The sequence below is a fragment of the Pseudochaenichthys georgianus genome, chromosome 15 (genome assembly GCF_902827115.2).
Source record: "Pseudochaenichthys georgianus chromosome 15, fPseGeo1.2, whole genome shotgun sequence".
NCBI classification, from domain to species: domain Eukaryota; kingdom Metazoa; phylum Chordata; class Actinopteri; order Perciformes; family Channichthyidae; genus Pseudochaenichthys; species Pseudochaenichthys georgianus.
The window spans coordinates 32,492,441-32,520,410 of record NC_047517.1 but is presented as its reverse complement, the minus strand read 5'-3'; the positions used below and the strand labels follow the sequence as shown (position 1 = coordinate 32,520,410).

General features: G+C 41.5%; 4 protein-coding genes across 6 annotated transcripts in view; 3 read left to right on the top strand and 1 right to left on the bottom strand.

The window, feature by feature from the left end:
• The window catches only part of cep170aa (centrosomal protein 170Aa), a 52,526-nt gene extending 35,576 nt beyond the window's left edge, over window positions 1-16,950 (top strand). Inside the window, exons 11-23 of one of the 3 annotated variants that reach the window (XM_071205568.1) lie at window positions 916-1,263; window positions 1,592-1,881; window positions 6,482-6,574; window positions 7,629-7,746; window positions 7,860-9,392; window positions 10,014-10,064; window positions 11,295-11,565; window positions 12,184-12,364; window positions 13,242-13,409; window positions 13,505-13,593; window positions 13,715-13,808; window positions 13,896-13,947; window positions 14,339-16,950. In XM_071205568.1, the coding sequence (XP_071061669.1) occupies window positions 916-1,263; window positions 1,592-1,881; window positions 6,482-6,574; window positions 7,629-7,746; window positions 7,860-9,392; window positions 10,014-10,064; window positions 11,295-11,565; window positions 12,184-12,364; window positions 13,242-13,409; window positions 13,505-13,593; window positions 13,715-13,808; window positions 13,896-13,947; window positions 14,339-14,652 (3,602 nt within the window). In that variant the 3' untranslated portion in view covers window positions 14,653-16,950. Of the gene's footprint in view, window positions 1-915; window positions 1,264-1,591; window positions 1,882-6,481; window positions 6,575-7,628; window positions 7,747-7,859; window positions 9,393-10,013; window positions 10,065-11,294; window positions 11,566-12,183; window positions 12,416-13,241; window positions 13,410-13,504; window positions 13,594-13,714; window positions 13,809-13,895; window positions 13,948-14,338 lie in introns of all 3 variants that reach the window. The other 2 variants (XM_071205566.1, XM_071205567.1) reach the window with 2 other exon arrangements.
• A 1,208-nt stretch (window positions 16,951-18,158) lies between these two features.
• hint1 (histidine triad nucleotide binding protein 1) lies at window positions 18,159-20,162 on the bottom strand. Its single transcript, XM_034100838.2, has 3 exons — window positions 20,001-20,162; window positions 18,913-19,017; window positions 18,159-18,467 (listed from the first exon to the last, which is right to left on the bottom strand). The coding sequence occupies exons 1-3, from the start codon at window positions 20,109-20,111 to the stop codon at window positions 18,303-18,305; spliced, it is 381 nt and encodes a 126-aa protein (XP_033956729.1). The 5' UTR covers window positions 20,112-20,162; the 3' UTR covers window positions 18,159-18,302.
• Window positions 20,163-20,169: 7 nt separating this feature from the next.
• Window positions 20,170-22,012, top strand: lyrm7 (LYR motif containing 7). Its single transcript, XM_034100839.1, has 5 exons — window positions 20,170-20,261; window positions 20,512-20,584; window positions 20,886-20,956; window positions 21,395-21,476; window positions 21,562-22,012. The coding sequence occupies exons 1-5, from the start codon at window positions 20,244-20,246 to the stop codon at window positions 21,630-21,632; spliced, it is 315 nt and encodes a 104-aa protein (XP_033956730.1). The 5' UTR covers window positions 20,170-20,243; the 3' UTR covers window positions 21,633-22,012.
• Window positions 22,013-22,519: 507 nt separating this feature from the next.
• Window positions 22,520-27,930, top strand: dync2li1 (dynein, cytoplasmic 2, light intermediate chain 1). Its single transcript, XM_034101225.2, has 13 exons — window positions 22,520-22,606; window positions 22,712-22,832; window positions 22,947-22,981; window positions 23,302-23,371; window positions 23,809-23,897; window positions 24,140-24,323; window positions 24,786-24,854; window positions 24,980-25,057; window positions 25,226-25,305; window positions 25,600-25,670; window positions 25,832-25,929; window positions 26,121-26,213; window positions 27,755-27,930. The coding sequence occupies exons 1-13, from the start codon at window positions 22,593-22,595 to the stop codon at window positions 27,815-27,817; spliced, it is 1,065 nt and encodes a 354-aa protein (XP_033957116.1). The 5' UTR covers window positions 22,520-22,592; the 3' UTR covers window positions 27,818-27,930.
• The last annotated feature ends 40 nt before the right edge of the window (window positions 27,931-27,970 follow it).

The window sequence follows — 27,970 nt, the reverse complement described above, 5'->3', positions numbered from 1 at the left end:
GTAGGTAAACCGGGCCCTGGGAGCTTAGGGTTTGTTGAGATGATTGAATGATTAGATGCAGGCCTCAGATGAAAGTGTGCAAGTCATTAAGACTGGAATGGTTAGTTAACATGTGTTTCTTGTTGAGGTATGGATCTGCTTTCAAGAAGATGTTGTTTTTTACTGTGGTTTATACGGAACTTTTATGGGACCTTTTTCTTCTTCTTTGCTTGATTTGAGTGGACATCTGAGCAGCCACACACATTGTTGTTCTGCACATTGCACAATACTGCTATTGTAGGAGCCATGGATGTCAGAGGGTGGGGATTTCTGTTGGTTTTTGACTGTTTATGTTTTGGCATTGGTCTGTCTTTATTATAATATTATCTTTTTATCAATTATGGGTTGGATTAGTTGGGTCACATGGTTATGGGCGGTACTTATAGTAGATATAATCACCTGTGTGAGAGAGTGAGAAGGTCGCTGTAGACCACAACCTTTTCATAGCTGTATCCGTCTAAAAATCTAAATGTTTGCACGTTATAATAAATTGATAAATTCCATTAAAGTACGATTTTGTTCAACGCATTTTTGGATCTCAGCATTCATTTTTGATCGCTTCTGACAGAGGAAACCAGGGCCGACCTCAGCCTCTCAGAGACTTTGTTTGTTACTGAAGTTGCTATAGCTACTGTATCTTTGTAAAATAGTCAAAACAGCTGTTATATGTCGCTATGTTACTGCTGTGTACGTACAGTATACTGTAGTATGATTTATATTTGAGCAATCTAGTAAATATAACATCCCCTTGGTTATTGGTTTAGGTTACAGTAAAAGTCAGCGATTCCAAGAGAAGCAAACGGATCTATCTGATATATATATATATATATATAAGACAGAAAAATTAATATCTCCTCCTTTTGTGTGTCCTAATAGGCAGCAAGCATGATGATGGGACCCAGAGTGACTCAGAGAATGGACTGGGTCTACGTTTTGCAAACCGCCGCTACGCCCTGGAGGAACGCCTAAAAGCAGTGCACGGCCTCGCGGGAACCGGAGGTGGAAACATCACAACGAGCGTAGCCAGAACAGGTGGCAGCCGCACTTCCTTCATGATCGAGTTATACGACGAGGAAAACCCTCGCAAGCGCCGTTCGTATTCATTTTCCCAGACTGCACCTCTGCAGGGGATAGGAGCTGGCGGGGAGGCCCTGTTTCCCCAGCCTCCGTCTCACCCCAAGGTGTTCAGCATTTCTACTTCTGCCTCCACAACCTCTGACTCAGGTATTAAATCATCATGGCTAATATATGTTGTGACTCTTCTATAAAGATTTGTCCGTTCTAAGAGAAAGTGCTCTGTGAGTAAGTGCAATTTAAAAGAGATACATTAAGTTAAAGACATTTTAAAGGCATGTTTCGTTTTAAGTATTTCAAAAACTGAAGTCAAGCTTTAATCTGCTGAAGTTGCAGTAAATCTTTAATCAGGGGTTGTTTTTACTAAATGAAAACTATTGTTATGACATCATATAACGTTTGACAGCCCCAAAAAAGCCCAAATTGTCTGTATGTCATTTTTTTTGGTAATAGCTTTATTTGTTCTCTCTTCTTGTAGGTAAGGTCCCCGCTCCGCTGTCAGCCACAGTGACTGCTGGCGCCCCTACGGCTGCCCGCGTCCTTCTCAAGCAGAGGTCAGAGGACCTGAGTATCGGGCGCTGCTCGGTCAGTACCGGGCTGGCGACAGGAAGCCCCACGAGCCCCAGTGAGGACGCTTCGGTGGTGGGGAGGGGGGGGGCAGCTGCTGAAGGGGAGGCAGAGGACGACCACAGCGATAAGGGGACCTACACTATAGAACTGGAGAACAGGAACGCAGAGGAAGAGGAGGCCAGGCGCATGATAGACAAGGTAGGAACGTTCAGAGATATTAGCAATAACTGTTTCTTGTTCTTTATGAGTAAATGCTTTTAAAACAACAGCTTGTGGTTAAAAGAATGCAATTTATTGACCGTCAGCTGTGCATATAGTGCAAAAACCTACAATTCACATTACATCTCATTACCCATTATGCAGATGTATACTAATGTCACTTTAATTTAATCACACTTTATGATTTTTCTTTCTTGAATTCATTAATTAAATCAGTTGGATAATTGAGAACACTTATTTAAAGGGGACCTAAATGCAAATTTGTATGTCTTTTATACATAAATATGTGTCCCCGGTGTATCAGGGAACTCACGCAGCGTCAGAAAATAAAACCCTCTCTCTTTTCCTCCGTACCCAAATCTCTAAAAACAGGGCTACAACGGAGCTGATCCAGATTTGCGTCCGATATGACGTAATATCGGAAATGTAGGCTGGTTTTACACCCACGGCCCTATCAGAAACTCTGCTATCAGAAACAATGCCAAAGAAACAGTTTTGGACGTAATATGGTCGGTGCATGTTTACATTAGCATCGCTAACACTCAGAGCTAACCTGTACTGGAGAGCATGTGTGTGAAGAAGCAGGAAATAAAAAGGAACTCACCTTGTGGTGCAAAATGCAGCAGCACGGCTACTAACTGGCACACGCAAATACGAGCACATTTCCCCCATTTTATCTTCACTCCACTGGCTGCCCGTTCATTTGAGGATTCATTTTAAAACTATTTTATTTACTTTTAAAGCCCTCAATGGCCTGGCCCCGCCCTACCTCTCTTAGCTGTTACACAGCTACACGCCAACTCGCACTCTCAGGTCAGCTGATCAGTTGCTCCTGAGGGTGCCAAAAACAAAGTCTAAGCGCAGAGGGGACCGTGCTTTCTCTGCTGCCGCCCCTAAACTGTGGAACGACCTGCCCATGCTCATCAGACAGGCTCCCACACTGACTGCTTTTAAATCCCGTCTAAAACCCACCTCTTCTCCTTGGCATTCAGAAACAAGTAGATTGTTGCTTTCAGTGGTCTATTGTTTTTATTATATGGCTGTTATTTATTTTTTAATTATTACGTTTATTCTGGTTTGTTTTGTGTTTGTATCTTGTATTTTAAATGTATTTATATTATGTTGTGTGAGCTTATCTCTCTGTACAGCACTTTGGTCTGAAGGTTTTTAAAGTGCTATATAAATAAAGTTGGATTGGATTGGATTGGTGGTATAACCGGCAAGAGAGAAAGCCTTTGAGCTCCATACTGTTTCAGAAATACTCCTTGATAATCCATGATATGGCTTTTCATCACAGTAGTATTTAGTTTAGACAGTAGCTGCCGCATGAGCTCAGACCCCTCCTTTTTTTTTTTGGCAATTTTTTTTTTTTTTAAAGCTTTATACCCAAAATCAGCACTTTTGAAACAGGAAGTGGAATGGAGGGATATGAGGCATGGCTAGAATGGGTGATCTCATCTGTTTGGTATTTTGAGCAAAACACTTCATAGACATGTTTTTTATATATTTGTATATATCTGAGACCTACGCTATTGCCTAAAAATAGCATGATAGGTGACCTTTAAGCTGTAAACTGCATGGAGCTGGGTAATTATCTGAAAACATTGCCCCTCATGTGGATATAAAATACAATACACTTTAGTTGACCACACTCTCTAGGTAGATTGTCTTTTTTAATGCTGTTCCACAAAAATACAGCAACACAATGCAACTCATTTTAAATCTCAGGCTCGGAGAAGAGCTGTGGAGATACTTTGTTTGAGTGAATTGCATAAAGTTTGCAAGTTGAAGTGGGGGTTATTTGGAGAACTATTTAATAATAATAATAATAATAATACATTTCATTTCGAAGCGCTTTTCCAGGTGCTCAAAGACGCTTTACAATGGTGATAAAACATGATAAAATAGAATTAAAAAATGTATAAGAACATGATAAAATAACATTTAAAAGTTATTAAAACAGCAACACGGCATAATTCACAGATTAAAAGCCAGTCTGAAGAGGTGTGTCTTGGTCAGTGTTTTGAAAGTGGGGGGGTCAGTGCAGTGTCTGATGTGTTGGGGGAGGGAGTTCCAGAGGGTGGGGGCAGCGATGGAGAAGGCTCTGTCGCCCCAGGTTCGGAGCTTGGTTCGTGTGGGGATAGAGAGGAGGTTCGCTTCTGATGAGCGAAGGCTGCGGGAAGGGGTGTAGTGGTGGATCAGGTCGGAGAGGTAGGGGGGGGCCTGGTTATTGAGAGCTTTGTGTGTTAACAGAAGGATTTTGAAGTGTATTCGTTGACGGACAGGGAGCCAGTGCAGGTTTTGAAGGACGGGGGTGATGTGGTCTCTGGAGCGGGTGTGGGTGAGGAGGCGGGCAGCGCAGTTCTGGATGTATTGTAGTTTATTTAGGATTTTGGATGATGAACCATACAGGATGCTGTTGCAGTAGTCCAGTCTTGAAGTGACAAATGCGTGGATGAGGGTTTCAGCAGCCGGGAAGGTGAGTGAGGGACGGAGGCGGGCAATGTTTTTCAGATGGAAGAAGGCGGTCCTGGTGATGTGGTTTGTGTGTTTGTCAAATTTGAGCTGGCTGTCAAAGATTACTCCAAGGTTGCGAATGTGAGGAGAGGGGGTTAGAGTGGTGCTGTCAGGGGTGAGGTTGAAGTTCTGAGTGGTGTTGGTGCGGGATGGGGGTCCGATTATGATGATGTCAGATTTGTCGTTGTTCAGTTGAAGGTAGTTTGTTTGCATCCAGGATTTAATTTCTGAGAGACAGTTGGTGAGTGTGGAGTGAGTTGTGGCAGTGATGGTTTTTGTGGAGATGTAGAGTTGGATGTCATCAGCGTAGCAGTGATACTGGAGGTTGTGGCGACGGATGATTTTTCCAAGGGGGAGTATATAGAGGATGAAGAGGAGGGGACCAAGCACCGAACCCTGGGGGACGCCTTGGTTCAGAGGGGCAGTGGAGGAAGTGCAGTTATTGATGTGGATGAACTGGTGTCTGTTGGTGAGGTATGATTTCAACCAGGAGAGTGCAGTGTCAGTGATGTTGAGGGATGATTCCAGGCGGGACAGCAGGATGGTGTGGTCGATGGTGTCGAACGCTGCTGTGAGGTCGAGCATATTTATTTGTTACTCTGACTTCATTAAGTTCCCTCATGTCCCTAGCTGAATCATAAATATCTTTCGTAGAGCCTTTGCTTATTTCTGACTGTATAGGCCTAAGTAGCCGGTAGAATTACAACGGCATCATTTCAACATACTCTGCAGTTACTCCATAGAGAACACTTGGACTAAGCGCAAACCCCAGAGCAAGGTTAATCGTCTCTTTATTATCTGCAGCGTTGGCACTTTCAGGGTTAGCAAGTCCTTTGAGACTGGTCTGTGTTGTTGCCGCTAAAACAAAGCTTCTTCTCTCAGTTGCCTCGCTTGACCACCACTCGATCCTCTCATGTCCCATTGGTACACCTAATGCTTCTGTAATAGCCCGTGGAGGCTTGCTCCATCAAGCACTGCGCCGTTTCATTAAACAATGCTCTGGGGAGGCAGAAACACCACCATCTGTTTCTGTACTGTGGTGCAGCAATGTGTTATGGTCACAGAAAACATGTCTGAAAGAGACAAAGCTACACTTAAGGGAGAGATGGTGTTTTTTTGGGAGGAAAAAGCTATCAATTAAAATAGTCAGAAGTTCCCTCTGCTTTAATTGCCCCGTTCAAGATTCCAGTTAGGACTTTTTTTTTTTTAATAGATAGATAGATAGATAGATAGATAGATAGATAGATAGATAGATAGATAGATAGATAGATAGATGGATGGATGGATGGATGGATGGATGGATGGATGGATGGATAGATAGAGAGAGAGATGGACAGACAGACAGACAGACAGACAGACAGATAGATAGGTACTTTATTGATCCCAATTTGGGAAATGTTTGCGTTGCAGCAGCATAAGAGAAGAGAAGACACAGAAAATAAACATTCCAATATATTTCAGAAGTAGAAATAGAAATAAAATAGCATTAAAAAGTAAAAAAATGTACTGTTGCCAATAAAGATTTATTATATAGCCTTGATTTAATCTATGCATTATGTCTTCTTAAAGAGGCTCATGTATCTTTAAGTGTACTACACAGGTGTTATCTTAGGAGCAGTGATTATAATGAGTGGGGTGTATTTCTAGTCACTGTTATAGTCTGAGTGCATTACATTGAAAACTGGATGTGTTGTTATGCTAATTCCTGTAATTAACTGACACACTAATTGGCACACTGCTCCCAGTCCGTCCGCTCTCGTTCTCTTGTGTGTGTGTGAGATTTCTGTTCGTTGCCATGGTACTAAACTATCGAGTGCAGATCGGTGCTTTAATTCCACAGCATCAACTGTAGAATAATATTATCATAGTGTTTATTATCATTTATCATGAGATGATTTAAATTCAAGTGTGCTACAGCTCTTAGAGGGATACCGAATAAAGATTAATTGGAAAGTATGATAACACATAATGCCTTAAGATTTGCATATATTATGCTGGAAATGTCCATCTTACGCCATATTGCCAGCTTTTGTTTGCTTCTGATTTTCTGTAATGTTTCTAGGTGTTTGGTGTGCAGCAGAACCAGGACTCCTCTCTTCTGTCAGACCTGAAGAGAGAAGATAAAGGAAAGGAGACAGGAGAGACGGGGAAAGAGGTAGAAAACCGTACAGTGTATTTTTCTTTGTTGTGTATTTTGTTTTTTTCACATTCCTGTTCCTAGTTTTGTTTTCTTAGAAGTAACATTTCATTAACCACTATTTTCTCTCTTTCTCTGTCTGCCTTTCTCTACCTCTCCTCATATATTCACCTATACTCGAGTGTCCATTAGTACAAAATTGATGTTGGGACCATAGACTGTATATAGTTGGGACTCATTACTTGTTTTGATTAGTTACTGTAAACCCAAGTGTACACAATGACCTCTCAAGTGTCTCATTATGCCTCACAGTATCAGTTCCAAGTTGTGGCATTCCTTGTAATTGCATGCCACCGCAGCAATCGATTCCTCTTATTGATGCTCTCCGACAACTGTGCATGTACAGTGACGTAACACCTACGCACATGTTTCAATTGCAGAGAGAGAACCGCTCAATGTTAAGGCGCTAACAAAAGCTATTTACTCTTATTTCACCAAGCAATTTACCAGGGATCAATAAGGGGAATCTATACCAATTGAGATCTAATAAATTCCCATTCCTTCCTCTCAGGCCAGTGTAGTATAAAAGTGTTTCATAATGTGAGTCACGGTCCCTCCCGTGTCTTAACCCCTCCACTCCCCTTGCCTCTTCTTGGGAGTAGGCGTGTCCTCCCAGAGACTGACCTAGATCATACTAAGATGTGGAAAGACACGTTGGCCTCCAGGCAATTTCATAGTAGGGAGGAGACACAGCGAATGAGCATTTCTAAGTCTTTTATGCAATTTAGCTAGATAGATATCTATTTCCAAGTAAAAGGACCTTTAACCCAGTGGGGTTTCTTTGGCACACAGGCAGTCTCCTAACTTTACACTTTTCTTTATACCCCACCCTTCATTCCCCCAAACTAAATCATTTCCATCATCATGTTATATATTTTGGATCAACACAAAAATGTAACTCGAGATGCCTGTATGTTTTGTGCAACCACTTATTGACTGAACTGCTCTTTTTTCCCTCACTCCTGTGTCCTACTCTCCTGTCGCCCCACCCCCCTCTCTCGTGTCCCCTCAGGCTCTCACTGGCGACTCGAGCTGGGTCTCTGAGTGGGCCAGTCTAGCTGCCAATCACACCAGGACAGACCCCGAGGGCTCAGGAGCAGAAACAGCCGCCTTCCTCCACAAAGAGAGAGGTACATAGTCACTTTTAAAGCGTGTACGTCATAAAGCAGCAATGGGAATCACTTGAAGTTGCTTTTATTGAAGAAAATCTTGAAACTCAGTTAAGTTTGTCCTTTCTTTCCAGTCACTGATGCCTTTGGGTCCGGTGCATCCCTCAGCCGAGGTGAATCCTCCTTCAGTCTGACCGACCGTAAGCGCAGGACCCTCCCCCAGCTCCCCGTGGATGACCCCCGGGCTAAATCCAGCGCCAAAGCTCTTGGTTTAAGGTCAGAGATTGGGGAGAAACAAGACACTGAACCCCAGGAAAAAGAAAACAAGGGAGACGGGGAGTCCCCGAGCCCCATGAGGGACACTGAGATGACCGGTAAACATAAACAGAGCTCCACGTCCTCGCCATCCAAGGCTTCTCTCCGGTCCTCTGGCAGCACTGAGCGGAGGAAGAGGTCAGAGGAGAGGAAAGGAGGAGGGTCAGGAGAAGGAGAAGGAGGAGAGAAGTCTGGGAAACCTCTGGTGCGCCAAGGCAGCTTCACAATTGAGAAACCCAGCGCTAATGTCCCTACAGAGCTCATCCCGCGCATCAACAGAGGCGGCGGGCGCGAACGCAGCGACTCCGTGGGCAGCATGGACACCGCCACGCTGCTGAAGGACACTGAAGCTGTCATGGCGTTCCTGGAGGCCAAACTCAGGGATGAAAACAAAACAGACCACAAAAGTAGTAAAAGTTCTGCCCACAATCGGACTGAATCCATCTCCCCTGAGTCAGATGTTGACACGGCCAGCACAACTAGCCATGTGGCCGGAGAGGCGGAGAGAAAAGGCGGTGGCGATCACAAACGGCGCTCCTTCAGCAGCATGCACCGGGAGAAGAGCACCATTAGCACACCGTCCAAGACCAGCACCACCACCGCGAGTGCCCGTGACCGCTTGGAGAGGAAGACTAAAACGAGGACTACAGAGTCGACCGGCCGGACTGATGCACGGCGCTCCGTTCAGCCGTCCTCCAGAGCCCGGCAGCCTTCCGTGGATCTCACTGATGACGACCAGACGTCCTCCTTCCCCATCTCTGACATCCTCTCCTCAGACCAGGAGACGTACTCTGGACCTATGGGGCGCTCAGCACACGGACGTGCCTCGGATGATGTTCTCAATTCCAAATTCAATAAAACCTCCACCAGTGGAATGTCCAAAACCAGGAGCTCTGTGCAGTCCGCCACCTCCTCCTCCATGAGCAAGCAGGCCGCCCTGCCTCAGCCGCGGCCCACCAGAGCCTCCCTCCTGCGCCGCGCCCGGCTGGGGGACACCTCCGACACGGACCTGGCTGACGCAGACAGGGCGTCCGTAGCCTCTGAAGTGTCCACCACCAGCTCCACCTCTAAGCCTCCATCTGGACGGAAAGGATTGTCGCGATTCGACATGCTGGCTCAGCCCCGGCGGACCCGTCTGGGCTCCATCTCGGCCCGCAGTGACTCGGAGTGTCTGGTGAGCCGGAGCTCCACCTCGTCACCCCGCCTGTCAGCAGAGACCGCTCTGCGTCTGGGGCTCCGCTCGTCAACACCAACTGAAAGCAGACTGACGCCCAGGATGAGAGCCAACAGCGTGTCCAAACTGAATGAGACCAAGACCAAGACCACTGGAGCAGGGTACTGCTCGCCCACAGGTGAGCACGACAACACCACGCCTCATTTCTGCTTCACTCTGGTTTCCTCATTAATGGTGGATTAAAGTATTTAGACATTTTACTTAAAATATCAAAACCATATTATAGAAATACTGTAAGTAAAATTCCTGCATTCAAAACTTTCCTGAGGTAAAATAAAAAGTATTAGCATCAAACATTTTCTTAAGTATGTTGATAATCAGCTTTCTGCGATACATACTATAACCCAGGTCGCTTGTGAATTTGACCAACGGATCAGTAACATATCATTTTAATAACAAAGGATACATGATCAATTATTTGTTGAATATATTTTGTATCATTAATCTGAATCTAAATATTCAAAGTAACTTAAGATCAGATACATATTGGAGTACAAGGTAGAATAACTGCCTCTGAATTAAACTATTAGCATAAAGTAGAAGGAAATTAAAATGATCAAGAATAGAAAAACGTTTCTTATTATATTACTTTAATAGGTGTTTCTTTGCAAAACAAAAGTAGTTGAAGGGTCAAGTCCAACAAGTGAACTCAATTGCATTCTGTACCTCATGTTGTGTCATCAGTGTGTCAACATTTGTCTGTAAACATTTCCACTGTGTTGTGGTTGTCATCGTCCAGAGAGCTCTCAGCCCGATCCTGAGGGCGGTGATGCAGAGGAGGAGCTGATGGGTACTGTACCACAATGTAGAGCCTTCATTAGACAGTGTGTGTGTTGTGTGTGTGTGTGTGTGTGTGTGTGTGTGTGTGTGTGTGTGTGTGTGTGTGTGTGTGTGTGTGTGTGTGTGTGTGTGTGTGTGTGTGTGTGTGTGTGTGTGTGTGTGTGTGTGTGTGTGTGTGTGTGTGTGTGTGTGTGTGTGTGTGTGTGTGTGTGTGTGTGTGTGTGTGTGTGTGTGTGTGTGTGTGTGTGTGTGTGTGTGTGTGTGTGTGTGTGTGTGTGTGTGTGTGTCAGACCCGGGTCTCATCAATAGAAGCCACTCACTTCTGTCAATGACTTCCAAGTCCTTTGTTTGGAAATAAAGACCGTTTTCTTTTTGCAGATTTAAATCTTGAAACTAAATAGAAATCCTTCACCAGATGAACATTTAAATATAGTTAGTAGTGACACCACACATAAAGACATTTCAGTGAGTGGAGTAAGATGACCCAGCTCTGGCATATGTTGCCTTGTTAACTCTGTGTGTCCCCTGACATTCATCAAGTGATGATGCTGAAGATCAAATGCTCTACTTACACGTAAAACGACTTTAACACGGGAGCTCAAACTTCAATACCCATAGGTGAATGGTTTCTGGAAAGTGCTCCACCCTGTGGGGATTTGCATTCATAGCACTTCCACTTTGTCCCATGTTACCCTTGAGAGACTGACAGAGCATGGTGCTGTCTCATCATGGTGCAGCTGGTGTGTGACTATTCTTTAATGAGCTGAACGTAACCCTGGCTTTGACAAGGTCTTACGTACCTTGTTGGATGTTTGTGTTGCTGCCTGCATTGAGGAGCATTTAGATAGTGGGCTGCTGCTTGTTCTGTTGTTTTCAGTGTGGTTTAATCATCTGTAGCTGTCCAATAACATCAACTTAACAAACTAAGATACACAATAAATCAAATGTTTTGCTTCACCAATCGTAATGACTCACAACCCCTTAATAAGACTTTAAATAAAGTATGTCGTTTTTTATCTTTGTAAAATCAAGAATATCTACATTTGTTTAGTCAATTATTGCAAAATGTCCCTACTCTTCTTCAGCTTTACTGTCAATAAAAGCTTGATAAGTTGGGGGCTGCCTCATCAAAGCTTCTCATGTTTCCAAGCTCATTTATTAACTTCATGAATAACACATTATGTAATAGAACACTACAATGCACGCTGACTGAATGTATTTCCCTTCACTCCCTCCACAGTGGCCAGCAGCAGCCGGTGGAAACGTCTGCCTCCGGAGTACGGCTCCACCTCAGAGGAAGAGTTTGGCTCCAACAGGAACTCCCCGAAGCACGGAGGACGCTCCCACATGCGCCCTCACCACCTGACCCCCCACCGCAGCTCCAGACTCAGCACCAGCAGCCCCGGCTCCAGCGTGGTGACGGGGCCGGGCGGGGTAGTGATGAAGCACCGCATGAGAGAGCAGGAGGAGTACATCAAGGACTGGACCGCACACAGCGAGGAGATCGCAAGGTACTGATCTTTTAACCGACCAAATAATTTCATGTCTCGTGAATCTATGTACGGTTTTAATATGATATTGTAATGCAAAGTTTAATAATAGCTCCTCTTAAAGGATAAAAAATAACCCCTTAAATGGCCATTTGTACATCAGAAGCTTACCATGGTTACCTTGAATACTTCACTGCAGTAATACTATATCAGAGTAGTATGCTCTCTACCGAACGAACGAATGCTTTTTTGCTTAAACCTTTCTTTATAATACACCTCTGCATGAACATCTTCACGCTTTGGTGGCCTTTTATTCGTCCGTGCAAATAGTGTTTATTGTTAAGATTAAAAAAAAACACGTTTTGGGAAGTATTCAGCATACGGTTCGATTTTTTAAGACGCGGGTTGTATTGCAAAGGCTGCATGTGTGAGTTATAAACAGTTATTTTTGTATAGTTTTGCTTTTGTTAAACATGACTCTTAATTTAAGAAATTGCTCCATTTCTGTATCCTAAAAAATGATTTAATATTCCTTTAATGGCATAGCTCTTATCCTACTGTATGTGTGGTTGTGATTGCATGTTGCATGTCTTCCCATCGATGTCTAAAGACCTCCTTCATCTGTCTGATGGTTAACAGGTTGTTCCCCTGTGTGCGTAGGATCAGCCAGGACCTGGCTAAGGACCTGGCCATCTTAGCGCGTGAGATCCACGACGTGGCGGGCGAGATCGACTCCGTCAGCTCCTCCGGCACCGCCCCCAGCACCACGGTCAGCACCGCCGCCACCACCCCGGGATCAGCCATCGACACTCGGGAAGAGGTAGGCCCTGCACGGCCCACGCAGCCGGACATACAGGAGAGCATGAGAAAGGTGCCTGTTCCTCTTCTTCATCGCTGCCTTGCTTTCATTGCGCCTCTGCCACCTCTCTCCTGAGTTGCTTGGGTAAAACTGGCCCTGTTGCTTTGTTGCTATTCATTTGCCAAGAGAGGTATTCTTTTTTTACACTACCATTTGCTTCACTTTCATTCCTTTATTAAATTTGCTATTATATGCTTTACATACTTACTCACGTTCTTTCTTTCTTTCTTACTACTTACTTACTAACTAACAAAACAACTAACCAACTAACTTAATAACTAACTAACCAACTAACTTCATAACTAACTAACTAACTTAATAACCAACTAACTAACTTAATAACTAACCAACTTAATAACTAACTTAATAACCAACTAACTTAATAACCAACTAACTAACCAAATAACTTAATACCTAACTAACTCAATAACTAACTAACTTAATAACTAACTAACTAACCAACTACCTAACTAACTAACCAACTAACTTAATAACTAACTAACCAACTAACTTAATAACTAACCAACTAAATAACCAACTAACTTAATAACCAACTAACTTAATAACTAACTTAATAACTAACTAACTTAATAACCAACTCACTTAATAACCAACTAACTTAATAACTAACTAACTATGGGATTTGATCAGAATTTTCGACCTTTACAATTAAAGATTTGGTGTTCTCTCTGACAGAGTTCACGTTTCTTTCCTTTCTTAAAAACCTGATTTTAATCAAATAAAACTAAACTAAACTAAATAAAGCTGGGATAAAAATCCAAGAAATATCTTTACGTTTTTCAATTGTATTTCTACATCTCTCCCGGTCCTTGCCCAGTTGGTGGATCGGGTGTTTGATGAGAGCCTGAACTTCAGGAAGATCCCGCCTGTGATTTCAACCAATAAGGCTCCAGAGATCAACGGTAAGCCAGTGGAGCTCCGCCCCCGGGCCCCTGACACTCTGGAGCCCCGAGCGCTGAGGAGACGCACCTGGAACCGAGAGGAGGTGAGACGCATCACAGGACATCAAAAATATACCAACATGGCGGCTTTCTGCAGTCACGTTCAGATTGTTAAACTTGCTTTCCTCTGTGTCTCCAGGCCGTGTTGGACAGCCTGCTGCTCAACTCAGTTTCCCAGCTGTCCACTAAGATCAGGCACTCCATCGACAAAACAGCAGGAAAAATCAGGTAATTATACGTTGTGATATTATAACTGCTGGGAGTATTTAATAGTGTATTGATCAGTCAGTGTGCCGTTGTGTTGCTCTGTCTATCACCGTGAAAAAACAATATTGTGTTTTTTCTTCAGGATTTTGTTTAAAGATAAGGACAGGAACTGGGACGAAATTGAGAGTAAACTGCGGACAGAGAGTGAGATACCAATGCTGAAAACCACCAACAAGGTACAGAATCTGAGTCTTATTTGCTGACGGAAGTGCAGTTGTATTGACTCATAATAATTGACTTGTTTTCTTTCCTCCTCTCTGTAGGAGTTCTCCTCAATTCTGTTGGAATTGAGGAGAGTTGAGAAGCAGCTTCAAGGTAAAACACAAACATAATCCCACCAGTATTAATAACATTTGTGAATTTAGCTTAACGACTACACACTTTAACAAGACGTCGTTTACATTTATGTGATAAGATGCATGATTTTATTTATTTATTTGAACTCATAGTTAATGAAGACAGAAAGAAGCAAAACTAAAACTAAAGCTCTGAACACTTTGCTTCCAATCTGAAGTATTTCTCAATAATGTTAAAAAGCAATAACTATAGAAGCATTAATTAACACTCAAAAAATAGGCAAAACATGTTTTAGGGAATTCAAATACAAACCAAGAGCTTAATCCGAAGTTTATTTTAGTTTTCAAAACACTTCAATCACTAGACATGACCCGTCCACACTTTAATCTTCTCTCTGTTTCTGTCCCAGTGATCAATGTGATGGTGGACCCTGATGGGACCCTGGATGCTCTGGCCAGCCTGGGCTTGACCAGCCCCACGACTCCCACCAAGCCCCTAACGGCCAAAACAACTGCCACCAGCCCGGGGTCTGCTCCCCCAGCCAAAGAGTCCCTGCTGGAGACCCTCCCGGGGCCCGGAGCCTCTGCCAGGGTCCAGGTCTCCTCTACCATCACAGAGGAGACGGCTCGAGACCCCGGCCTGAGTCTCAGTCTCACGGCGGTGGGGGGGCGGCCCTTCAACCGCATGAGGCCGAGCGGAGAGGAGGCCATCGCACAGAAGTGAAGTTTCAATGTCATGTGAATAAACTTTTGATTTGGAGTGAAAGCGGCTAGTTATCAGAACAACAAAGAAACATTCACACAGTTGCCATTCAGCTGACTTAACCACTCCAGGAATATAACACAAACACAATTTAGTTCAAGTTCCACCAGACCTGTCCGGAAATGAAGTTCTTCAGCTGACTGTAACCCAAACCGATGCATCATGGATACACCCTCCAATGGAAATTCACCCATGAGTGATTTGGAGGATCCTTTCAGCCGTTATTGCTACAGGACAACCTCAAGCTACCTGGCTGCTCTCAGTGGACACATCTCTGTTCAGTCTCTCTCCTCCTCTTGCCTTCTCCATGTGTCTGGACCCCGCCTACACTAAGGACATGCCTTAAAACACTTCCTCTATAGTAGCCGCCCCTCAACCTCAAATAATATACAGAACAACTTTATTACAGTACTTTCAGACAAACAGAATGCATTGTAACATAACATCTTATGCAGAATACGTTTTATTTACACTATGCTGGAACACTGCAGTGATTTTATAAGCTCTTGTTCAATACAAAGGATATGTCAGCAGCCTTATAGCCGACCCCAACATACATGTTTTATGCCTAAAAGATAACCCTAACCGTCCATTGATGCGTCTCTGAAACTGACTGACTAATAAGTAGTGCCTCCCAATATCTGTGCCCCCCTGTTTCTCCTTCTTTCATTATGTTTGACTCTTTCCCTCCCTTCCTTTCCCTCCCAAATAGAACAATGTTGTCCCTCCAGTAGCATGTACAGGACCGAGCTGAGAGCTTTCCTCCTGCAAGTTGGTGTCTGTGTTGATCTTACTAATACTGAATGGTAGTTTTACACAAGAGTAGTAACGGCCTTTGGGAAACCAATGATCATTTTCAGGCTAAATAATCACTTACCAAAGTTAACACGCAGTGTTATTTTCAAACAGTGGAGCCATCTTGAAATGTGTTGTTCAAAAACCTGAGAATCTGAATTTAAAATATGGCAATTCATCTCATACGTGTCATATTCCTCTGCAGTTCATCCCTTTCTCTCAATGTCAAGATCATTTTCATTCAAAAAGCATATTTATTTTAATGAAACACTAGTTTAAACATCGCTGCCATCTTGTTTCTGGCCCATGTGACATTGCCTCTGAGAATCTGTGCCCTTTCCACTCAAGTGTCCTATGATTTCCAATTGGCTTTTTTCTACTTTTTACAGTTGCGGGTGATTTTTTTAAATAAGTAATGATGAGAAAAAAACAAACATGGTTCCAACTAAATATTTTATAATATTTAAATACTGATATTGTAGATATTTTAAACCTTTTACTTTTTAAAACTTAAAATGCACATTCTCACATTACAACGTTTTTTATCACGCCCCATTGTATATACACACAAAACCTAAAAAGCTACTGGAATTGGTTTTAAGGAACTTTTTGTTGAAAAAACGAGGCCTAAGATGTGTATTTGGGGAACGTCAGCGAGTAGAAATGTACACAGCTTTGAAAATAAGCCCCTGTCTATCTATTTATCTTGTAATGCGGCTCATATCAGGGTATAACGTTGCATTGTTCTTCACCAAGGAGGGGGATTTCCAAGGTAATGATACTGTTGAGACAATATGGTTAACCTCACTTTCATTGCATTTGCTGCTTTTCTTTATGGGACTAACCATTTTTCTAATTTCCCCTTCAGCATATAGTCTGTGTTCTAGAGCAAGATGACTTAAAGGCAGTGTATTAGTACTTAGATGCTCTTGCAATAGTGAATTTAGGTACCAGAATACGTTCATTTTGTTCTCTCTATACTGTACATTTTTTTTCAATGCCTCGAAGTGCCCGTTTTGACTATTCAAGGGCATTGATTAAAAGAAAAGAAAAAGACGTAGCTGTCTGAAAGATTTCTCTTATTTTGCACATCAGATTGTGGCGTGGGGGGCTGCATCAAATGTCAATTGGTTTGACAGGAATGATATCACTTTGATATGAGAAGTGACTGCCTTGCCACTCTGGAGCTTTTCTGTCTGTAAAATCAAAGCCGCTAAACATGATTTCCCCCTCCCCCCATTGTATCAAAAGACATGAAATGAGGGGACTGTGAATGCTAGGTACATGTTTATTTTTGAAATTCTACATGTGTCATCTGATCAGTGTTCTTTGTCATTTTTGTAAAGAAAAAACATCATTTTATTTTATTTATTTTTTGTTTAATATTCTGTGGATTTGTCATGTATTTTATATTTGTTCCACTATCTGCAATGTTTCTTACTGTTAATAAAACAGAGCCATTCACTTGTGTCCATTTATTTGGCTGGATATTAAACATGTAGACAGTATGTGTTTATATACTGCAGTGTAGACAGTATATAAAGGCATTCAACTTGATTTCCTTCAGAGTAGTTTCTTTGTATTCGTGCTTTTAAAGTTAAGCTGTGTTTCAACTACCAATGTCACAACGAACATATATACATTTATTCCAAAACTGGATTGCTTAACACCGGGGCTTTTTAATCAAAGAAAATACATGAATTCAGACCAAATGTCCCTAATTCTTACAGATTAAAAAAAACACATGTATCATGTCTTAACTGAAAATGGCAGTTTGCTTTTGCATTTTTATAATATTTGTAATTATTTTAGGCATTCAAAACATTTTATATAAAAAGGCCAAACATACACTGCTAAGATAATGAATGTGTTAGTACAAATATAAGCCCCAATATTGAAGTTTCAGCGTCAGCTAAATGCTGTGCCGAGAACAGAGGATCGACCTCTATTAACCTAAGCTGACTACATGATACTTTCTCTCGCGCAGGGTAATGAATCACAAAGTGTAATGTGAGGTGTGTAGTCCTCCAGCAGCCGGTGTGCTTTCTCTACTGCAGACAATTCTGTCATTCACTTAAATGCTTAAGGCACCAAGGTAAAGAGAGCAGCAGTGCTTGAAATCCCTTCAGTGTTCATATCTTAAAGGTCGCCTATTATGCTGTTTCTCATCAATATATTACAGGTCTCAGATATATTCAGAACCTGTCTCTGAAGTGTTTGGCTCCAAACACCAAACAGATCATTGCAGCATTACCCATAATCCCCTCTGTTTCAAAAGTGCTGATTCTCTGTCTGTTACTTTAGATGAAAATAAGGAGCCCCTCCCCACGCCCCTCTGAGAGATATCTGGTTATAAAGAACACAATGGTGCTCTAGGAGGAGATGCAGGTGATGGGGGGGGGGTTACCTTGGTTGCTGATTGGCTAATGGTTACACAAGCCAAAAAATCGTTATGACATAAAGTGGCCAAAATCTGATCAGCTCATTTTCAGACAGGTTTTTATATAAATGGATCAGGACAAAGAGAGAGAATCTTTGTTCCTGAAACTTTCAGAACCTCTTTACACAGAGGGGACACATGTTGATGTATAACAGACATGAACAAGTGGATTTTGCATAATAGGTGACCTTTAAAAAAGCCAGGTTTGAAAAAATGTAACATAAAGACAAGGTTCTGCTTTTGTGAAGTGCTCTTTATTATCATGAATGCATTTCCAGGTTTTGTCTGACTCTTAATTCACATGGTTTATTCTGGTTGTTTGACAACAGAAAAACAACACACTGATGGCAGGATGTTCTGTGTGGGGGGGGGGAGGTTAGCCGGGGGGCCATGCCAGTGGACGTCCACCCAGGACGTGGATGTGGATGTGGTAGACAGACTGGCCTCCATCCGGACCATCATTCACGACAATCCGGTAGCCTTTAGTTAGACCCGCCTCTTTAGCACACTTCTTCGCAACGAGCATCAAGTGGCCCAACAACTGAGAGACAGAGAGAGAAAGATGTGACACTAAAGTTAGAGACATACATGTATAAAGTATAAGCAGACAACCCCTGAATTACAACACAGTGTTCACAGTAACTGTAAGACAAGCATTAAGTCTTGGGAAGGTTTCCATCTAGTGGTCACAGTTGTTGGACAAATACTTAACAATGGTGGGGATTCAGTCATGTTCAGTTTACTTATTCAAAGTCAAATTCAAGCACTTTTCAAGCATTTTAAGATACATTTGTAATCTTTTCCAGCCCCTCAGAGTGTGGTAAATTATGTAAACATTTCTTACAACATACGAATCATTGCACTTCTTTATCACAATGTTATAGTGCTTTAAAAACACAAGAACAAAATTAAAACACATTTGAAATTCAAGTGTTTTAAAGGATTTCCAGCAAGCGTATGGAACTCTATTATAGGATTGTACTTACTGCAGCATCACTATCCTCAGCTTGTGACAGCTGAACGATTGGCTTTTTAGGGACGACGAGGATGTGGGTGGGAGCTTGAGGTGAAACATCAGGGAAGGCAATACACTGAAATACAAATAACACACATTTAAAAACAAGAATTTAGCCAGTTCAAATGTACAACCATTAATATGATGCAATGCAAAAGATGCTACCTTAATTTGTATTATGACTTCCACCCCATAAACTGTACGTATATATATAGATATTGTGCTGTTACTGCATGATGGGTATTGCAAAGAAATTAAATCCTGGTAATCAAATATGTTCAAAAAAAATTCAACATGTGTTTCAATGTAACCATTTTTAAAGTTGATATTGGCCATTTCTGGTACAACAATCTTACAGTATTTGTGTGTTAGGATGTTGCATGTGTGGTCTCAAAGATGCCACATTGTAAAATGCTTATTTTACCTATTTAGCAGATGAAGGAAATCAAATCTTATTACATTTGGAGTATTAAGAAGTTCAGAGATTTTTAAAGAACTTTTAAAGAAAAGTGTAACATGACCCAGATGAATAAACAAAACACACAGCAGTGAACCTGTTCGACAGGCAGTTTGAATCACTGATGTTACCTTCTGATTGGATATGACACAGGCAGCTTCTCTTTTTGAGAGTTGTATGTGTGTTAAATACTACAATAGCTGCTTTAAGAATTAAATTCACTGCAACCATAACACATGCATGCTCACAGTCAGTACTGGCTAAACTGTAGATCAGCTGGAGTAGCAGGCAGACAAGTGGACCTTTCCGTACTTTGGTATAAAGCCAACTAAAGCTCAATATGCAGACACAAATATAAACCATGGCTAGGAGCCCTTCTACTGTTTTAAAGCATTTATGTACTCAGGGTTGCTATTTTGGTTTGGTTTTATTCTGAGAAAAACGACCTACACAAACACACGTGTCTTAATATTCACAACATTAAACAGGACAGTTTCTACACAGCTAGCATGGAGCTAACGTTAGCTTCACGTCTCCTGCAGGGCGCAGTGGGGATAACTGCACAGAAACAGCGTTTATGAGTTGAAATGCTGAATGCATACCAAGTCATCTTCATGGAGCAGGGTGGCAGGAATCTCTTTTCTTATGATTTTTCCGAATATAGTGTCTCCACCAGGTTTGGCAACCAGCGCTTTAGCCATTTCATCAGCCATGTTGGTGCATATGAGAGGAACTGTCAGCGCCGGTTTTGGCTTTGTGAAACTACAGAAACGCGTCATCGCAAAGTATTCACTGATTGGTCCTTGGTACTTCCTCCAAACCGGAAGTGAGCTAAAGAAGTCAAGATGGGCACACGTTTGAAGGTGAGTTCGCGAAATAATCATGCGTTTATATAAATAACATCATAATAACAATGTTGTATTTTAGTTTATATAGTTTGTTTGTTTCTCAATACACATGTTTGCATATTCTATGAAGTAGATTGCCAAAAGGACAGGGAATTATAGTGTCATAAGTCATAACTCATAAGTGCGACTGTCAAGTTCCTGATGTTGTGAAAGCTTCGTGTTTACATACAGTCTGTGGTTTTTATCATGTGTATTACATTTGCAGATCCTCAGCACGTTTAAATCGTTGCACAGAACCAGGATGGCTGTATTCAAAGATGATGACAAAGCACTGACAGGTGAGACTAATGTTGGTTTGATTCCCAGCAGAAGAATATCCGTGGCTATCTTTCTTTGGATTATTAGAATCAGAATTGTAACTTGTTACAGCAAAGTATAGATAGAGACGAAGAAAATACAACATTATTATTTAAGAAAGTAGTGCTTTCAATATTACAATTTACAGAAGTACACATTCAGATTTATAAGTAAGTGGCAGCAGTATTTATACATTAAACTAAGTGTAGCACTGCAGAATGAAGTGTGTATAACAGTGGTGAACTTATTATTCAAACGTCTAAATCCTTTATCTCCACAAAGCTGCAAGATTAAAGATCAACGATGAGTTTCGGAAAAACAAAGAGGAAACGTCAGAAGAAAACATTAAGAAGGTACAGTGAAAGTACAACATGAAGGGACATTGTGTGTGGGAGGCGTGTGGTGCAGTGGGTTGTGCGTTGGTGTTCGGATCAGGGGGTCACAGGTTCAAACCCCACTGCAGTCAGCATGTCGTTGTGTCCCTGGGCAAGACACTTCACCCCAAATTGCTTCTGTGGGGATTGCCCACAGTATTTAGTATGTAAGTGGCTTTGAATAAAAGCATCTAATAAGTGACATGTAATGTAATGTAATGTGTGTTCATGTTCATATCAAGTCTGTACTTTATTGTAAGTTATTTTCCTATTAAGTATCTGCTGATTCAAAGTCCAATCCAAAATATGTTTTCATTATATTGTTCATGTCTACACAGTGAGGGCTACAGCATTCAGTAATAAACACAATAGCACATCTGTTAACCCTCATTACCCTTCTTGTTTTTCTTTTTACAGATGATGAAAATGGGCTCATCTGTGGAAGCTATTCTGCGGGAAGGCGTGTTACAAGTGGAACATGTTGGAGATATGAAACTCTGTATGTTGTTATGTTCCTTAATCTTGTCTTTTTTCAACAAATATAAAACATACATCTTGACCCTGATTTTACATTTCTCTCACAGTGCTTCGACCCAGAGAGAGCCTTCTACTCGAAAATGTACCTTATTCTGACGAGCCACGGAAAAAGGCATGAAAGACCATCTGATTACATATTTTTCGTAAATAAGAGACTCACCATCATCCGCTCTGTTCCTCTGCATTTAAAGGATTCAACGCAAAATATTTCAAGTTGTTCACGATCTCCTGAACTAAGAACATTTTAAAGATCATCGCTACACGGAGAAATGTCTTGTTCTGATTTACTCAAGGTCTCATTTGCGCTGCTATAGAAATCTGTGCTATGAATGAGATGCCCTTACTGTACAGTATTTTGTCAAATGATATTATGTATTGATTTACTTTCTGTGTTCTGCCTACTTGTTTGTGGTTTTTTATTTAACTGATTTAGGGAGAACTTCTTCCCTGCTTCTGATAATTTTCATTGTGTTCTGATTAAAAAGGAGTATTCCCAAAGTTTTCATTTATTGTTCAAATCACGATAAATGATGTATGAATCTAACATGACAGTGTGTCAACATTAAGGGCAAAGACCCCAACAACTTCCCATTAAAGGTCTCTTAAAATGTAGGTAGGTTTTCCACACAAAAAAAGGTTTTAAAAATACATGTGAGAGTTATTTCAAGGCATGTTTGACTGACAACAAATACTGTTTTAAACCCTGGAAGATAACATTACAATTAGCCTGAGGTGTCTTATCTTGTGCCCCTCAATTTTGCTAGAGGAATAACAAAAGTATGGTGTAGTTTAACAGAAAAACATGTGCTTTTATTTTACAGACGATATCTAACACATTCTAAGATACACACATTGTCGATCATGTTTGTTTTTTAAAACTGTAATATTTTTGTATAATTGGAGCTTTGAAAATGTTGAACAAAACTGACAAACCTTGAAGACACTACATTACCCACAATGCTCACCAAGGAGTCCCAATGATGACATCATCTAAATGCGCCGTTACTCTGGCAACGTTTGTTTCTTTCGGTTGTAGCCGTTTAGCTAGCTTGTCAAAGTTTGGGAAAAATCCAATTTGATGCCGAAAATAAGGTGAGAATAAGTTTGTATAGGACTTTTCTTATTTATAACCCTATCACTGATATAATAACATGTTTTTTTACAAACAATATTTTGACTTTGTGTGGTATTTGACAGCTCGGACTCGCTATGGGAGCAGGCTGCGGCGGAGGTGCAGAGCCTGGAGGCTGCAGGCGGGGAGGAGGAGGAGGAGGCGGTCAGCGAGAGGACCGTGTTCCTGATGGGGAGCAAGGCTGGGGTTTGTTCACTGCCAAGCCACAACACTGACAGTACATGTATTGCTTTATAATGGAAACAGTCTTGCTATAAGATAAGTTGTAGCTACTAAGTTCTCCTTTGCTTTCTTTTTCAGGGTAAAACGTCCATTCTCCTCAGATGCCTCGACAGGTGAGCATGGGGTCAACTATTACCTGAAAAGTGATGTAATCTAGCCTAACACACGTAAAAAACTGCTTTAAATGGGTTGTCTGTATGATTGGAAGAGACCATTCACTAGAAAACAAATGCTAACTATCAACAATAATAGTTTGAGCATCAGAGGACAAATCTTGGCCCAAGGAACAGGATGCAATATGTATAATCTATGTTCAAAGGTGCAGCTCAATTTGAGAAGCAGACGGTGATGAATCAAATCACTGAAAGATTGTTAATTGACCTTTTTGCATTTGTGTTGTTTCTAAACACCAATAATGCTGTTTTTCTACCAGGGATGAACCATCCAAGCCAACTCTGGCTCTGGAGTATACTTTTGGCAGGAGGGCCCGAGGACACAACACAGTAAGAAAGCCCTGTTGGTCTTGGACACTTTGTAAAACATAGGATTAAGACAAACAACAGATGATCCTGACAAAGACTTTCAATACCATTCTAATCTATATTGATGAGAAGGAGTTGTGTGAAATGTAAGCCTGGTAAATACTACATTTAGCCATCACAGCTTCTAGTCATTCTATTGTATTTTTGTATTCAGGATTGTGGGAAGCGGTATTTCGATCGAACTCTCTGTACACACAAACTGAAAGATTGACAATAAAGTTGATTTTGACTTGACTTTGACTAGTTCTCCAGCACATTGAGAATAATAGACCATGTTCATTCTGTATTTAAGTGACATTAAAGTCTATTTACTAAAAACAGAAATGATTAATTTATGTGCAATACAATGTTAAATGAGATAGTGTAATAATACTGTTGGTGGTGGCTTCCTCTTTCAGCCCAAAGACATAGCCCACCTATGGGAGCTGGGAGGAGGGACCTCTTTGTCAGACCTGGTCCAGATCCCCATCTCTCCAGCCAGCATCAGGTAGGTACCTCACACACATTCCTGATCATAAATGTACTTTGTTACATAGTTAAGCCACATTTCTCAACACACTATTTGGATTGGTTGTTTTTAACTATATATTTAAATCGGTAGAAATATTTTAGTCATTTATATAGTAGTCATCATGGTTTGGACAGCAGTGTCAAGGGTTCCTTGCTCAGTGCTGAAGCAACACTCTTTGTATCCTGCCAGATAACATACTCCTTGATGCCTTTTGCCAGGTCTCTCTCTGCCATCCTCATTTTGGACCTCTCTAAACCCAACGCCCTGTGGGGAACCCTGGAGAGGCTGCTGCAGGCGTCACAAGCTCAGCTGGAGAAAGTCTCTTCCCAGGCACAAAAAGCACAGAAAGCCAAACATCAGACGCCTGTCCACTCAGCACGCGTCCTACCGAAAGACTATCCTGTAAGACCTCAGCTCATCACACTCGACATTATATCAGCATTATCTATTCTTCAGTCCAGGGCAATAGTAGCAAATAAACTATAAACTAATTATATGTTACAAATCAAAATGTGAAAAGAGAAATACTAATAAACTAAACAAACAAGGGGAAAACCCAGAGAAAAGTTCACCAAAACTTTCCTCATAGTCGACACAAAGTCGGAATAATGTGTCTATGCCTTCAGGTCAGATGTAGGATGGTAAACAGGGGCGGACTAGGACTAAAAATCAGCCCGGGCATCTCGACCCGCCCACTTCGGTCCCACTAGTAAATTGTCAAGGGGGGGGGGGCTAGTGACTTATCCGACCGGCCCACATCGTCCGACCGGCCCACTTCGGTACCGGCCCATCGGGATTCGTCGTGAACGTCAGTCCGCCACTGATGGTAAATCTATCCTGATTTAATTGTGACTTTTCCAACAGGACAGAGAGCTGATCAGTCCCTTTCCTGTTCCTCTGCTCATCATCGGCAGTAAATATGACCTTTTTCAGGTAGAACACATGTTTCAGCATAACCTGGAAGTTGGTCTCATATTGGCTAATTCACATCTTTATGGATGTTTGTATGATTTGTTTTTACACATTATCGAAGGAGAGTTGTTTTCTGTCTGTTGCAGGAATTTGACTCTGATAAGAGGAGGGTAATAAGTAAAACACTGCGCTTTGTCGCCCACTACTACGCAGCCTCTCTGATTGTAAGTGAGCTTTCACTATACATGTGACATATTTACATTAAGCATAACATTTGATTAACATAACATATGTTTTTTGTTGCTTTCTCTTACTATTGAATCTATAATTTCTTTCAACTGTTTCCACTGATTTAATTGTCCTCTCTTCCTGTTATTTATCTTTTGTATCAGTTCACTAGCATCAAGACCGAGAGCCTGATGTCAAAAACCAAAGGCTTCTTCTCTCACATGGCTTTCGGTCTGGACAGAGGGTGAGGAGGGGAACACTGTTCACTAACTAGTTGTGGACAATGACAGGGACTGGTATTATTTAGCTCTTTAAAAACATAATTATTAAAGTGGTATCACTGATACTTAGTCGATTTCCCAATTGACTTATACTTCAGTAGGACTTCATTCATTAATTCATATAACAGCTTGAACTGTTTTGACCCTGTGATATGAACTCTAGCTCGAACTGGATTATACATTACGCACATTTGTTACTGTACTATAGGTTTAATACTTTGGTTTAAGTTGTATTTTTGTCTTAATGCTATGATCAGGAAAACTGTGTGCTGTGACTGCACCAAGCCCCTCATCATTCCAGCAGGCTCCGACTCCTTCAGCCAAATCGGTGAGCACAGCACCAGCCGGTGGCCAAAAGCAGTAATGCATCCAAAATAAATTAAATAATTGTTGCTGCTGTTTGTATGAAAAACGTCTGATTTATATCCACCCCCTGTTGTTCTGACTTTCATTGTTGTGACCAGGATTGTTTTGTCTTTGTTCCTTTAGGTTCCCCTCCTGCTACTGATGTTGACATCACTTCTCTGCATGCCAAAAACCCTAAGGACCTCTGGAAGAAAGTCTACGAGCTTGTCTTCCCCCAAGAGGTACTTCAATCACCTTTTATCTTTATCCAAATTGCAAAAAGCAATGGATTCAGTCCCTGATGTTTAAGAAAAATAAGGCCCTCAAACTGGGCAATCTTATTCTCAGTATTCCCTCATACATGTATGCATGTTTACATGAGCAAGGACATCTATCAAGAGTCCAATCGTAACGTGTTTGTGTTTCTTTGCAGTCTACCAGTGAGCAGAGGGAGCTAAAGGATCCAGCCAAAGACCCCCAGTACAGTGATCCTCAGATTGATGCCATGAGAGCCCAGAAAGATCAGGTGACACGTCTAGACCAATCACAATGCTTGTGTTGTATTACAGACTGTGCTTCTGCAGTCAGCGTCATAACTCGTGAGTTGGCAGTGTGGTGATCAATCGCTGACCATCTAAATTCACCAGTCACTTATCTGTGCTTTGTGACCCTAACCTTTGACCTTCCTGCTAAGAGGTATCGAGGAAGATAGTAGATTTAACTGCTCCGCATGTGTCTTAGTCAAGGCCAATGCTCCAGAGTCCCTGTGTCTGTCATGGTCTCATAAACAGACTGGCACTTGAACTGCAGTAACCTCACAGTGCTGGAATCGCTGACTGGCGCATAATGAGATGGCTCTGGGTAACCAATACGAGAATTAGGGTTAAAGTTTATTTCCATAGGGATGTTTTTCAAGGCCAACTTGCTGGTCAGGGCCGGGTCCTTTCTGAGTTTGTGTTCCTGCTAGACCCAGATCGCACCTCTTATATGGTATCACAGGGGGTCTTAAAAAGTATTACAAGTTGATAAATCAATTTAGCAAAAATGAAGGCTATTAAAAAGTATTAAACGGCATTTCCCAAGGTATTACATTTTGTAGCTTGTTTTCAATAAGTATATAAAGCGTCCAAAGAGGTTGTGTTCTACAGTGTGCCTGAATGTAATCATGGCGTAGGTGTGTAGTGTGATTCTGTGTAGTTTATTTATGGCGTCCCGTTGGGTTGGACGTCATCTGAACAGGACATCGCGCGCTCACTGCTCGATAGCGCGAAGGCCCGTTTACGCCGGTTGTTAAACAACATCGTTATGGGGAAATGCAAGTTAGCGTCCAAATGGTTGGAAGACAAGGAGGAAGGACAATCAATACTGTATATAGTAAATGTGAGGTAAAGTGTGTCGTCAAGGTAACCGGTTAGAACTCCAAGTGGCGATGAGGTCTTAAAATGTATGGAAAGGGTCTTTAAAAAGGTCTTAAAAGGCATTACATTTGACTTCAGGATTCCTGCATACACCCTGTGCTAGACCCAGATCGGGCCTCTTATATGTTATCATTACATTTGTGTCACAAAGCTAAACAAAGTTAAATCCCTGCCGTCTTTCAAATATCCACAACATGATTCAACAACAACTAGCAAAACTACTGCTTCCCATCTGGAATTGAAACATAAGCAGGCAGTCAAATTGCTGGCTAATCATCATGGCTAATTATCACATTGGCATTACCATTGGCAGATTTGTATCATCATTACTACCTTATACCGTACAGTATATGGATACATCAAATATTAAAGAAAAAATGCAGACAAAGTAAAAATATTCTACTATATATAATAAGTCTACTAACATGCCCAACATTGAAAGAAGCCAAGAAGTTCAATAATGCAGTGTTCCTCTGTAGGCCTCACAAGTGTTTAAAACATAATATTACCTATTACCATTCATTTCCAGGTATTTCTGTATTATAGTACATGTTTGTGAAACTACTTGCCATTTTTTTTAAGTGTACTTCATTGCTGTAGTAAAATATGATGTTTTAATACCTCTCTTTCTGTCGACATCTGTTTTCAGGAGTTGGAGCAGTATAAGAGGGAAGCAGCTAAATCATGGAAAGGACTGGAGCTGGAAACATGAGATCATCTGACTTATATTCACACACACACACACACCACATATTCATGTAAATACAGTGTATACTTATTTATTCCCTTTTGTGTCATTATGTTTTTTCAAACCTAACAAAACTACTTGTATACTAATAATAAAATATGTTCAAAAAATATAAAT